The sequence below is a fragment of the Astatotilapia calliptera genome, chromosome 11, assembly GCF_900246225.1.
Source record: "Astatotilapia calliptera chromosome 11, fAstCal1.2, whole genome shotgun sequence".
NCBI lineage: Eukaryota > Metazoa > Chordata > Actinopteri > Cichliformes > Cichlidae > Astatotilapia > Astatotilapia calliptera.
Window position 1 is genome coordinate 13,499,799 of NC_039312.1, and position 14,967 is coordinate 13,514,765.

Here is a 14,967-nt window from a genome sequence, read left to right on the forward strand (position 1 = left end):
ACTGCGTGTATAGAGCAGGTAGTGCAACAATAAAAAAATAGTTGCGGGACGGCACTGTGTAGCGTTTGTCTAGGGTGTTGATCATTTTCCTAAATCCCTCGTTTTGCACAGTGTTGATGGGAGCCATATCTTTAGTCAGGTGATAAGTGATATCCTCCGTAATTTCTTTGTGCCTGCGGGAGTTTGACGTGTATAGGGAAGCGCTGTATAAGGTTCCCGTTATTGATGTTTGGGTGGTTGACCGGGACGGATTTTCTCCTGTCACTTTCTCGTCATCCCTGACGTGCTCAACGTTGTTTTTTCCCTGCTAATTTTAGCATCACACGGCACAGCTTCTGTATCACGTGGTATAAGGCTCCGCCCTTGTCATTTGTTGAGCAGGAAGAGTGAGCGCTTGTTTTCATGCAGATTACGTCCCGGATCAAAGTGCGGTACAATCGTCGACTTTTTTTCTTTTTTTTCTTCTTTTTTTTAAATCGTTGTCATTTGGAAATGAGATCACACATAAGTATGAATCGAGATCGCGATTTTCTAACAATTAATCGTGCAGCCCTACATGTGAGCCAATCATTCCTGGCTTGGTATTCACTAGGGTTGCCAACTCCCTGAAAAATAAATAAGGGACACCTCGTGGCCAGGGCCGGGCAAAGTGTGGTAGCTCTTTTTTTTGTGTGTGAAATTATTTTTTAACCATTTGACTTGAATTTGATTTAAGCAGATGCATATTCTTTGTGATATGACCATATGGGAAACAAATGATCATTTAGCCATTTATTTTTAGCTCAAAATGACAACATTAACACAATAAAACAGGTCTCCTTCTTAAACAGAAGCCTGTCATGCTTAACTTTTGAGAATATAAGTAAATCTTTCTTTAAAAGAACTCTGTCCTGCTTAACTTAAAATTATATAAATTAATAGAAAACAATAGAACAAAATCATTCTTGTAACAGTGCACATATAGTGCATTTAGTACAATTGGCTTCAGTTGAGCTATTATTTCAGCTTTTCTAATGCTAATCAGCTGCTCCTGTTTGTAAACCCACTTGTTCCCATGATTACGCATCATAACTCATCATCATTATTCATCTATGTATTACTTTTATGTATTAGTCATCAATTTGTTGTAATCATCTATCCTTGCAGTTGTTTATTACACAAAATAAATTATATTATCACACTTCTGGCCACATAGCGCTGATATTCACTGCACATGCCCATATTAACCTTAACCAGAGGGTTTAAAAAACAAACAAACCAATGTTTACATACCATATCTGCTTCTGCCGTGGCCTGGTGGACAAGAAATTGGTTAAGGGTTCCCCGAGCTTTCACGCCCCTCATGTTCTTCATGTGCCCACCATTAGAAGCATGCCTATGGAAAAAGTGCGCCGGCACACAGTGCAGTGCGCTTTAAAGGTGTTATCGTGCACTTTTCCACCCAGGTGTTTTCCTTTTCCCATTCCTCCCTGTACTTTTACAGCCTATTTTTCTTTCTCTGAGGGGAACAAACATTGCTGCTCTAATGCTGGGCTCACACTGTGCGATTTTTGGCCCATTTTGAGCCGATTTTTGAGTCATGCGACCGATTTGGTGATCGGCCCAATTTTGGCCTTCATCGTGCATCGTGTAGTATACGTGGGGTAACGAGAAGCGATTAACACCTCGAGCAGCTCCCGATCATCAATCGCTCGTGAGGGTGTCACCGCAGCTGCTCACACTGCTCACGCGCAAACACGTAACCGCCGGTGAAAAAGACGGCGCAGCACGGCAGTGCAGCGTGTGATCTGGACACAAGTGATGGAGGCACAACTTGTAGAACTTTGGAAAGCTCATCCGAGCCTTTTCGATGTGGCATCACAAAATTATCACGACCACAACAACCGTGAAAATAGTTGGATTTACTCTGCTGCTCAATCACAGCTGCCTGATTAATGTTTTTCATTAGAAATTTAGCAAAGTTGATGGTGGTGTGCGTGTCTGTGTGAGTGAAAGACAGAGGGAGAGCGAGCGACAGATTTTCTGTTATAACCTTCATTTTATGGAGGCACAGTGTGAGCACTCAGGTCGTATCAGAGCATCGGGCGGTATAGTGTGAGACCCTGCATCGTGACCTACAAACTTATAACCCCTGCGAGTCAATCGTGCAGTTTGAAAATCGCCCAGTGTCTGCCCAGCTTTAGGTGTACTGACGTCCGAGACTTGCACCGCAGTGTCGGCGTTTGTTTCCCTGTTGGCCATGCTTCTTGTTGTGGTCATCTGTTGTCTTCCTGTATTTTCTCCGTAAGCGACCTTTCCTCGACCAATGAGATAAGCGGTAATATGAATTGTCATACTCGAATTTTCATAAGTGTGCTGTCAGCTCATTGGTCACAAAGCAGGAGAGGGGCTGGGAATTATGTTTTCCAACAAAGCGTTAATTCCATTAAAAGTTATAGACTACTTTTGATTCTCACTGTATTACGGGACAAAGTGCGTCCCTTATTAGCTCAATACGGGACGTGTACTTTTGTTTCGAAATACGGGACGATTCCGTTTTTTAAGGGACGGTTGGCAACCCTAGTATTCACCAAGCCTCACCCAGAAAACGTCCCAAAATTCAGGAGAGGAAAGTAAATATGCTGCACATATTTTCCGCTCTGTCTCTTGGGTATTTTAGCTGCTTCTAGGCAAAAATACAAACTTCAGCAGGTGGCTAAAGAGACCTTAAATCACTGCAATTCAGCGGCCGATGGCTTTGGATGTTTAGGAAGAGCACATATTGTATGTGAAGTCTTAAACAAACAAACAAAAAAATAAATGTAAACAATTTCCTTCACCCTGGCAGGGTGCATCTTTACATAGTAAACAAGAGCCAACAGGATGCGTCACAGACTCAAGTTGTTTCACTGACAGTAGGGACAAGAAGAAGAAGAAGATGAAAAAAGGGACTATGTTGATTTTGTTGTGTTAGAAATTTGATTTCTTTTCTTTAAGCAGAGTGCCTTACAGTGCAAACTCCACAAGAGAGATTTAGTCTGCTTTTTAAAAAAAAAAAAAAAAAAAAGACATAGTCTGCATATTTGCACGCACAACTGCAATTGCCTCTGGTTGCAAAAATAATCCCATACATTCTAATTTGCAAAAGCACTGACTCCTAAAATCAAATCATAACCAACCTACATGGGTCTACTCCTGTGGATCAAACTCAACTGCCCTCATCTGCTGAGCTGCAGTATTACAGAGGCCTTATTTGTAATACCTGATCCTTTCACACGAAACATCACCGTGAATGTGACCCAAAGACAAAACTTTTCTAAACTATAAGAATCAACAAAAAAATTTGGAATGATTGGAACAGTACTTTTAAGAAAGGCTGTCCTTCATAAATCATTGCTAACTTTTTAAAAACCAGCCAGACGTGGCTAAAAATATGATGGATATTCTGTAAATTGACTGATGCCAGCTTTGACTCTCATAAGTGGACGTGTATGGGTTGGGAAGGCCTCTATTCAATCTTTAGATTGCTCCAGAGCTGATTATGCAAACTACAAACTGTCATTCATTTTCTCATCAACAACTGAAAAACATATACATCTCCTCGTCTGTCTGATGGGAGTATTTCCAATATGTAATATGCATGTAAATTTTAATTCAAAGACCTCTTACCAAAGACTTCATCTTGTTGTTCAGGTTCTGCTACTGCCGTTTCTTTGGGTTCAAGTGACGGAGCCTTTAATGAGAACACAAAAACAGATTGAAGAGGTGAGATGCTGAGGTGCCATGGCAACAAAGCAAAGGCAGAGACAAACAGGCCAACTGTGTGAGAGAGGGGTGATGAGAAAGAGAGACAATGCGAGGGGGAGGTAATTATACCCATTTAGTATTTTGGGGCTTTATGAGAACAGAATTAAGCTGAGACCCTTTCATTCAACTTTCATAAAGAAGTGGGTACATCCTGTGCACACTGGAAGCTGTTGCAACACTGAATGTGTGACCGGTGCTTTTTGTCAGGATTTTATCTATTTATCATCTGTCTTATTTTGATTGATTAATTGATTTATTGCATGTATGCACTTGTGAATCTTTGGCAGAAACTTGTCTGGAATGCATATGCAAAATGACATTATTATGGTTTCAATTATTTTCATGTTATTTGCTAATATTCATTAAGAGAAGTTAAACCAAAACGCAGAAGCAGCGAGTGAAAAACTGAGTACATGCTTACTGCTTCCAAAGGAATTAAGAGTATAAGTAGCAGCCAGGTGCTACTAATCAAATGCATTGATTGATCAGCAGCAAGTGTGAGCAGCTGTGTAAAAGCAGATGTTTTGGCAGTTTGCAATGTGCGTTAACACAATCCTAGGGAGGAAAGAAATCAGCGATGATCTTAGAGAAGCAGTTGTTGCTCCCCATCAGTCTGAGGATGGTTATAAGGCTATTTCCAAATAATTTTAAGTCTGCCATTCTTCAATGAGAAAGATTATTCAAATATCAGGGGCAAATATTCCAGACTTGCGCTAATTTCCCCATGAGCTAAAGAATTGCTGAAAGATTAAAATAAAGAAATTGTAGTGAGTCAGTTAAAGTCCAGATCTCAACCTACTTGAAGGCTGCGGGGGACATTTAGAGAGCTGTGCATGAGCAAATGTCCACAAAACTCAATGAACTGAAGAAACATTCTACAGAAAACTGGGCCAAAAACACCTAAAAGACAATATGAGAAACGAATAACGTCACGCAGAAAGTGAGTATTTCAGGTTACTCAAAGTCAAGGTGATTCACAAGCTATTGATTGAAATATGAAGTGTACTTAGTTTTTTTTTCTTAGTTTTTTCCACTGATTGTACATTTTGGCTTAACTCTTATTAAATAAATAATAGCACAGTGTAATATAGCATGTGTTATTATTAATCTTAGTTTGTATTTACCCAATTTTAGGTCATGGAAAGGTCATTTTTGATCATGCTCTGATATGCAAATCCTGTGTTCAATATCATCTTCAATCCTTTAGGAGATCTGGCTACTGCAGAGATGTCAAAATTACTGTAGTTCATAGGCCACATACAGCCAACTTTGTCGAATTAAGTCAGCAAATTCAAACCGGATGATCGCTGTTAGCACAGTCGCTCGCTAGCTGCTGATGTCACCTGGGAAATGGCCGAAAAACTCTCCATCAGAGACCGATTTGATACGGATGGCCGCACACAATCTGTCATTCAATTAAAATGTTTTGCATCATAATTACATCTGTTCAGAACCCAGTTAGCCTGTGAAATAAACAATCTGTAACCACCGTGATCATTTTGGCTCTGCAGTGGGTGGGACATGTTAACTGTTAACTCACAGAGCATCAACAAACAGCTGTGCACACATGTTTGTTGTGTGACTTTTATTTCGTAAGCTGACCATTTTGACAGCATTGAAACAGCAGGAAGTGATACGGGAAACGTACGAAGTAAAATGGCATTAGTTGTTACATAATGACAGAAATACTGATTCATCTGCAACAACCCACCCACTTTTAACACACAAAGTCTAAGCTTACACTAGCATGCAAGATGAATTATTATTACTGTCTGTATTCACACTTCTGGCTCATCCAAAGAATTTGTTATGTCACTATGACTGGCATGTTTACAGCCTTTGACCATCATGTACAGTGAAGTGCCTTCTGATTTTATAAATCCTCTTAACATCCCCCCTCAGAAGAGGCATGAACAGTGCTGTTGCTGGTCACATGCTCTATAATGTTGTACTGTGGACATTTATGTGTTTTTCTGTGCAGAGGAGTTTTTTTTGTTTCCTGTTCTCATGCTGTCCTCCTGTAGCCCAGCATGAGTAGAGGTCTCTTTTTTTTCCTCTTGTACCTTTCCCACTGTAGTGTACATTTCAGTGTTTTTTTTCCTGTAATGCAACCGTTCTCCGACTTGTATCCCCATGTAATGTCTGTGTTGTATGTGTAAGGTCAGGGGGCGGGTTCATTCCACTGCAGGGCAACCTGCCACTGCATGTGGCGAATAAACTTTGAACTTGAACTTGCCTGCTTCTTAGTGGGCTTGCCTACATGGGGAATCAGAGACATTCAAAAACTGTGGGCACACTGATCACCATTAAATCAGAACAGAGGAAAGTGCAACTGTGACGCAGTCGCAACAGCTGAGGGACAGTAGAGTGTGGTGAGCAAGCACTTACTAATGCAAATCACTTAAAAGTCAACAAGTGCTCCTTTTTTTGGCCTTTTATTATGCAAACAAATGAGTCTTGATAAGAGGAGATTAAATTACTACTGGACAAGATTTAATTACGTTTTTTCCCCCCTTTCATCAAGAGCAGAAATTCTTAAAAAAAAAAAAAAAAAAAAGAGAAAAATGACTACTAGAGAAAAAAAAAAGTCATGCCAGTGACTGTGGGTAACGAGACATTTGTCATGCAGCCAACTCCTACTAAGACTACGTTCACACTGCAAGTCTTAATGCTCAATTCCGATTTTTTGTTCACACTACAAATAAAATGCGACAACAAACGCGCTCTAGTGTGAACGCTCAAAGCGGCCCGCATGTGCAAAAGAAGACGTCACACACAACGCGCTCTGTTTAGACCCAGAGCAAACAATATTGTTTGACTGATGGCTGTTAATATAAAGACTTCAGACTTTACGTTTCCCAATTTTTGCTTTAAGTTATTTTGTTATTTACATAATAATGTAGATAACCTAATAATGATCCTTATTGCTGTTTTAGAGGAGCGGTGCTTCAAAGAATAGTTGCAGATTTCTATCAAAATCTGCAGATTATACAGTACAAATAAAATGTTCACGTTGTCTTCCCAACAGTTTCACTAACATCTACACTGGATGGCCAGGAAGCGTTCGCGATGTCTTCTCGGGCGCTTCTCCGGCGCTGATAATTGGTGTCTGTCTTGTGTCAGTGACGTAAAAGACGGATTTAATGCGACATGACCGTTCAAACAGCAGTCGCTTTCTAAAACATCGGATATGTATCGGATTCAGTAGCACATACGAAAGTGACCCAGATCGGATTTGAAAATATCGGATTTGTGCCGTTCACACTGTCATACCATGATCGGATATGGGTCACATAGGGTCAAAAAAAAAAAAAAATCTGATTTGATGCGCTTTCGCCTGCAGTGTGAACGTAGCTTAACAGTGAGCAAAGTAGGATGATTGAAGAGCTGCTCCCAGGATATGAGATGGTTAATCACATGTTTGATCGAAATAGGAATAGCCAAGCAGGGACTCTGCCTCCTCTCTTGCTTCGCGTGCAGCCTCTGTGTTAGTGGGTGCTTGATTACAGGATTGGAGACAGGTGCCCTGTAGCCTGAACAGTGCCTGACCAGCTGCAGCCACTTGAACAATCAGGTCTTCTGAAATGCTCTGCCCTGCCACTCCTTTGCAACTAGAACACAGTCTCTGCCTTTGCAGTGCTCATCTGTAAACTGGCCACTTTTACTGTTCTGTTAGTATTCTGCTTATTGAAATTCATGCTTTCTTATCTATGCAGTTTCTTTGGCTGATTCAGCCCTTGCCTCCCAAACTCCCGTCTTGTCAGTTCTCTCTGTTCAGCTCCCCTTTGTCTTGGCTTATTTCTACTCCCATTTTCTTGGCCCAAACCTTAGTGACATCTTAATGCCACAGCTTTAGCTTCTGGTTGCCAACGTGTAGCCTAGCTTCCAGGTCCCTGGCTACCAGCCCAGACTAACCCAAACTTCAGGTTTCTGGTTACAACTCTAACATCAAGGTTACTGTTGCCACCTCAGCTCCTCAAGTCCTTTTGCCAGTTTGCTTGTTTACTGAATAATGAGTCTACAACTCTGCACTTCGCTGGTGAACAAATGATTTGTAAATCAGTGATTCAAAAAAAGGAACACCACATGTATTTTTGTGCACTGATAAAGCTTAAATTTCTATTGAGGATTTGCAGATATGTGACCTCTAACCGTGTGACTTGAACTTATCTGCCATTTTGGACATGTGACAATGTAAGATCAAGTGAATAACATAATCACATAGGCCTAGAGATTGGGCAGTGACTTCCCTGGCAACCGTCTGTCCCTAGGGAAAAAGGTTTTCCCCAAAAACCTCCTTGTGATTACTTTAGTCACTAGTATATTGCTATCTTAGCCTGAGGTGAAGTTATAGACTTCATGGGTTATGGACTCAGCTACTCTAATAAATAAATTATAACAAACTGAAAAGCATGCCAAAAATGGAACTGGAGATATCCATCAAATGCCTTCAAAGTTGCACCTTGTGAAAGATTTTGGCTCTAGCGCTGAAACAACTTTTACTCTGCAGGGTGAACCTTCTCCATTTCCAGTTTGCATGGCTGTTTTTTAAGTTTTACTACTTCTTGGCTGGTAGTTTGTATTTGCAGGATAACATTTGAAAACAAACTACAGGTAATCATTTGCCACCAACCAAAGCAATCACTAGGAAGTTTCTGGGGCTAGCACCATCTCTGATCCAATTTCATCCAATGAGATACAGCAAACTCCAGAAACTAGTGTTTAGCAGTCAGGAAATACATCATTTTTATCCATCAGCTGGTGGTTGTACGGCACACTTGATATGGCAATCACAACTAAAAATCCTTAGCATTCAACCTTTGCTAGATTTTCTTTCACACCCCGACTTAGCTGTCTTGCCTTAGTTCTTAGCCTTTCCTTTTTCATATAGTGTAAAGAATTAGCAATGCAAACAGATTGGAATACACAGAAAAAACAAAACAAAACCCTCAGTCACAGAAGCTTGGATGGTCATTAAAATGAAGGTCCTTGCCACCAAGGAGGATGCTGGGCCTGAATCTGCATGTAAATGACTTCACATTTAAAAATAAATAAATAAATAAATCAGTTTGAATTAAGTGCAACTGTAAAAATACAGCTGACATTTTGGCCACAAGGCACACTTGGATTTTCAGCCTCTGAAGGACACACATTATATACAAAACTAAAGGGGTCCTCGTTAAAAACTTGTCACAACACGACCACATCAAAGGAAAAATGAAAAGGGCGATGTGGGGCAAGAGAACTAAACTAACATCTTAATGCCATCCTCGCTGTCGGTGTGACACTACTCGCCACAGGTGCCTTATTAAAAATACAGTTCTTGTCAAGTAGAGCTTTCAAAAGAGGTTCATGTTGGAGACAGAAGCACGTCCTGACCCTGTGACAGCTTCGACAACACCTGACAATTATTCATACTTTCCTGCCCGTCTCAGTCCTAACCTACTGAACTTTTAGCTTGCCAACTGCGACATATTTCTCTAGATTATATAAAACACAATCACACAAACAGATCCCCCCTCTCCCTGTCATTACAAACCCTGAAGAGAGTATAATCAGGTGAATAAGTTGTGAGACCACCAAAACAAGTCCCAGAGTACCTTAAGACTAGAGCCTGACCAATATATGATCTTTAAGACTGATATTTGTTTTATATTTGTTTTCCTTCTCTCAGACACACGAAACCTGAAAACATTTTGCTAATATATTGCCTTGGTTTTTTTTTTTTTTTTAATTACTCATTTACTCTGTGTCGGACTGTGCTTGGACCTGTTATGTTCTTGTTGTTTCAAACCCAGTTGCTAACAGCAAAGTTGCAAAGTGCCCTCTGGTGGGCAAGCAATGTAACATCAACACTCATAACCTGGGTGAATGGTGTTTCTCCTGGCTCTTCTTTAATTTTTCCACTTCTATTTATCACCATTATAAATGTGTTAGCCCTGTGACACCGTGTACCCCACGTATACCACCTCTTGCCCTATGGCAGCTGGGCCAGCTCCCCACCCCCCAAACTGGATAAGCAGAAAGATATGACAATAAACAGCTAACATGAGAAATTGCACAACAACAAAAAAATCCGCTAAACAGTGAGGCCGCAAAAGGTGAACCGCGTTATAGCGAAGGACCATTGTATTAGCCCACCATAAAACAGATTGGGCTCTACTCAAGATCTTGTTCCTCTTACTCTTTACTTTTGGATGTTAGCTTTGGTAAAATGTCTTTTTACTACTATAGATGACCAGAACCACATATCATGGCTTAAGCCTAGCACCTACAATGTAAAGTTATGCCTTTCTTTTTTTTAAGGCTATCACACATGTAAAGAGTGGACTGTTGTCACTAATATAAGACACAAACATCAGAGTTAAAGGCCAACCCCCCCCCCCCCCAAATAAAACATTTATCATAAAATTGCCTTAGCCTTGTTTTTATTGTACTTATTTTTTGGGAGGTTTATTTGGTTGGTCCACTCATCACCATTAAAAGTAATAAATTAAGTCTTCCTCTGTAATTGTACTGCTGTGTGACAATGGAAAATTCCACTGCTTCAGCTTCAGTCAGGCCTCTGATCCCAATTCAGCACTAGGATACTGTAAGCGGTTCAGTGTTCCCGAGCACTCCTGACATTTGAGCAGAGAGAGTGGGAGTGGAACACAGTGATTTGAACACATTTCAGCACTTGGGTCTTCTGAGACTTTCAAAGGGATCCAGGTTCCACTTCGTACATGTGGTTTGGTGATAACTGTACCCTTCAGTGTTACATCCTGTCCATTCTTTACAGATGGAAGACATTTCATCTCACATTTGTAAGGTACTGTATAAAAAGACACTGGAGTCTCTGGAGCTCTACTTTCTCAAGGTCAGTTTTATCCCCCATGTTGACCGAATGTACCCAACATTTATTTCTTTATTAGAGCTGTAAGAACATCATTAGATAAACCAATTAAGACCAAAGAGCAATATACTGTACATTTACAGCAATATAAAATGAGCAGTGTGTCGTTCAAGCACAAATGTGTCAGTAAAGTGAGACACAGTAGACTTAACTGGGCTAAAAAGCCACAGAGTTTTACCAGTCATGGGCATTGAATACAATGGTATCCAATGGTAAAATGTTATCCAAGGCAAATAACTAGTCAAAGGGTTTGTAAACCCTGTAGCTATATATCACAGGAACAGACATACCAGTCACAGTCACACAGCTGCGTCTCTGTAGAAAGGCCGTCTACTAAGTGGGCATCCAGCTCCCTCATCTGGAGACCTTAGTCTTTAATTCAACAGCTTCAGTAATAGTGCTGTATTGCAACTATATTGCAACTATATTGCAGTGAGTCACAAAGTAGCACATAACTTATTTTTGTGAAATTACAAAAGGACCTAATTTAAGGTTATGAGCTGCAAGATATCCACATGGCTCGTCTACAGAAACGGCTAACGTCAAAGGTCCTAAAATCCTTTCATATAAAGTTGAATTAGTAAGGTAAGAATAATTACAACTTGTTACTTTCAATTTCATCATCTGCAATCTGTGCTTTCCTCCTTTAACACTGTATTTTTATTTCCTGTGTAGCTGAAGGTGTTTGGAAAATTCTACAGGTGATCTGTAGTGAGACAGATCACCTGTCCAAGCAGTTTCTTAGCTCAGAGACTGGAAATCAAAAACACAGTCTGCATTCACTCTGCTCTGCGTTTCAGTGAGCATTGCAGTAACCAGTTGTCATTACCCAGGTGGGCGTTACACTGATCAAGCACACAGGCTTGCCAGCCAAACGAGATAATGCTGGAACCTAGTAAGTCACAAACATTCTAGTCCCAGTGATCCAGAGCACAATCGACTGAAATCATTAGACCTAATCATAGAATTTAATTGGAGACATAAGAGTAAATATAAATACTACAATGTAATTAACACCTTTATTTTAGCTAACAAAGTGTTTGAAACCGCAGACCTACCTGTGAGGTAGGTTCACCTACCCTATGTTTATTTACCACGCTGGTACTTCGTCTATTTGATACTGTCACAGGAAATCATTCAGCCTTTATCAGTTTAATGTCTGCGAATGGCTTTTGTAAGTCGGTTACTGTGAAAGAGCTCGGTTGCATTTTTCCTGTTGCAAAACATCTGACGATCACCTTCATTTCTAAACTTACAGCAGTGAGTGATGTGGGTGACTCTGTCATGAGATCGACCACAAACATTATCCCGGCAGTAGTCCTTCCTCTTTGCAATTTTTTTTAATTTCTTGAGAACATTGATGGCATATGATTGCATGTCTGTGAGTGCAACCAAGGTTCTTGGTAGCAAATTTACATCATATATTAGTCAGCTATAACCACAAATGTTAAATAAACTGCTGTGTTCCTTTTACCTCAAAGTTCAGATGTGGGAGCTGACAGTTGTTTTAGTAGTAGAGGTAGTTGGAAATGCAAGAACAAACAAGCTTTGCTTTGCTCCATAGCAAGGCAGAGCCTTTCATGCATCACTGGCAATACAGCAATGTTTTTATGGTTAAAAACACATTCACAAATAAAGCATGGTGATAAAATCTGGTCACTGCTCTGTATATGGCTTCTACAGCGAGTGCAAGTTTTACTCGTACGCATGTACACTGCCGCAGTCTTGGATTGCAAAGTCAGGTGGGTGGGGCTTCTCTGACTTGAGTATCAATGTAAATAGAACACAGCCTATGACTCATTCATGAAGTTAACTGTCCCTATTTCTCCTTCTCCGCCTGCCTTCATCACTAAAGAGACAAAAAGCTAAATTTGCAGTGCCAGTCGCAGGCAACTAGCAGCTAACAGCATTTTTTTAAGGTGGAAGTCAATCAACACAATTTAATTATCAATGTGACAGACACATTAGTGATGGTTGGATCACCTCAACATAAAAAGACAGATTATACAAACTGGTTTATTTAATTTAATCACTTAATAATGATGACATTAATCATCACTTAAGAGTATTTTGGTGAGCTTCTGTAGCTCTACGCTGTTTTTTCTGCCTCTTCAAAGCCCTCGTTGTAGGTTTACTGCTAAGGGGTAAAATCCTTTATGAACAACTCATCTATGACTACTCATATGCCAATCAGTGGCATCCTGCACTCTGACTAATGTTCACTTCAATCACTCACCTTAGTTGAGAAAAGTGAGCCCCCACACCCCACCCCAAAGTTATTTTGCATATCGTTGCTTAAAATTGCACATCTGTAGACTAGGAAACTGTCTGCCTGTCTGAATATGTGCTCTCATTCTAGCGTTGATTATTCTAACTAGATACTTCTATGAATGTATTCTTTTCCATTTCAGGACCATCATACCAAGAAAATTTTCTTCTGTTGTTTCCTTTGTTACATTTCTCAGAATGGCTTACAAAACCATGTGAGAATGTAACTGCAAATTCCCTGAAGCAGCACTGGGAAAATAGTATTCCTGTAACAAAAGCCACTTTCCCATGCTGTTTTTGAGCTTGAAGGCGGAAAAAGTAACCCTTTGTTAAAACTTCTTGTCAGTTGACAAACTGGTGGCTTTGATAGTATCTCTGAGTCCGCAACATGGGTAAGAAGAGGTACTTCTAGGTGGGGAGGGGGAGAGAGTCTGCATTATGCTACCACATCGTGGTAAAATTGCTGACATTTGAGATAAGCGTAAAGTCAATTTCTTTAAATGTCGCTGAGCAAAAATGGTCTCAGCATGAATTGCCACAAAACCTGTGGTTGGCCACTAATGAGCACAAACAAAACGGTGGTTGAAACTGCAAGAAGCCGTGCAAATGGGTGCTAGCTTGGGCTGCTATTCATGTGTCGATGTAGCATTTGTTGCTTTTTTTTGGGGTTCCCATTTAAAAAATTTGCTCACACTTTGCCAGATTTAGTCAATACTGTTTATACAAACTGTAAGCATGCAACAGCCTGTGCCTCTGTCTGTAATCAAGTGTTGACAACACAGCAATCAGACTACATCCGAGCAGGACCAATATACAGTAGCAGCAAAGGAAAAGCAAATATTTCTTATCTGTTACTCTGTTATGTTTTCCAGTGACTCATTTAAGTCCTGGGTTGTATTCTATCGGGAGTTCTGCGAAATCTTCAAAAGCACTAGCCACTAAAAGCACATTTGATCAAACCTTATTATGGCTAAATTTCTACTCTGGCAAAATAAAAAGGCCAGTGTTATCATCTTATACATCCAGGTGGGATTTAGAGCTGAAAAATAACAGCGGTGAGAAATTGTCCGAAAGCTGACAGAGAAACACTTTGCCTGGTGTGTGAGTGAAGGGATAGGTACAACTGATAAGGGATTGGGAGAAGGATCATGACTCTGACTTCAGCATCTAAACACAACCTGCCTTACCCTGTCACGCTTTGTTCCCTTTCCACAGTCACTATGACAACCTGCTCTTTGGCCAGACCTTTTAAAATTGACTTCAATTTACGATAATGGAGCTGAAAGAAAGGGGAAAATAATTGATATACAAAGAAAGATATACGGCACAATATGTGTCTGCATAGGCTAAACAATGCTGCTTTAGTGCGACACGCTTCCCCCAACACCTCTCCCACCAGCTCGGCACGTGACTAATACATCCACTTCTCCTGCTTCTGCTCCGCGCTCTCCAGTGTGTGTTTTTGCAGGAATAGGAGACAAATCATGCGTGGGCTGCATCAGCAGCACCCCTGCTGGTTCGGGCTCCCCCATTCACCACATGACCGCTCTGCCCGTCACAGGCATTGGCCAGGTAGTGACACATAACCCAGAGCACACAGCAGACTACAGGGTTTACACGGTGCACACATTAAGCTGCCTTATTCTTTCCTTTTGCTTTAACTCGCTCACTGTTTGGGGTCGGAGACCTCACAATAAACTCAAAACCTCTTCATGTACGGTAGGAGCCTCTCTTCCAATGGCTTAAAGTCGTTAGACAAGGTCGGGGTTAATGATCGAATATCATTAAACTACATTAACATCCTAATTTAAGCCTCCAAATACGCCTCCACGCTTGGCATACAGAAGCAGTCTCAGAGCACACAGATGAGTCAAGAAAGTCACACCGAGATTTGTTCTGTTTAAATACAACACTATCAGAAGCAGTTTCTGTGGAGCATTAGCCCCAGGGCAGAGCAGCACACCTTGCGTCCTAGCCAATTTGAAAAAGTCTATTTGTCAACTCGCGGCACGAACTAC

General features: G+C 40.7%; 1 protein-coding gene across 1 annotated transcript in view; it reads right to left on the reverse strand.

The window, feature by feature from the left end:
- The window catches only part of mbpb (myelin basic protein b), a 50,332-nt gene that overhangs the window by 16,732 nt on the left and 18,633 nt on the right, over positions 1 to 14,967 (reverse strand). The window contains exon 3 of the mRNA XM_026185251.1: positions 3,649 to 3,712. Coding sequence (XP_026041036.1) covers positions 3,649 to 3,712 — 64 coding nt within the window. The remainder of the gene's footprint in view (positions 1 to 3,648; positions 3,713 to 14,967) is intronic.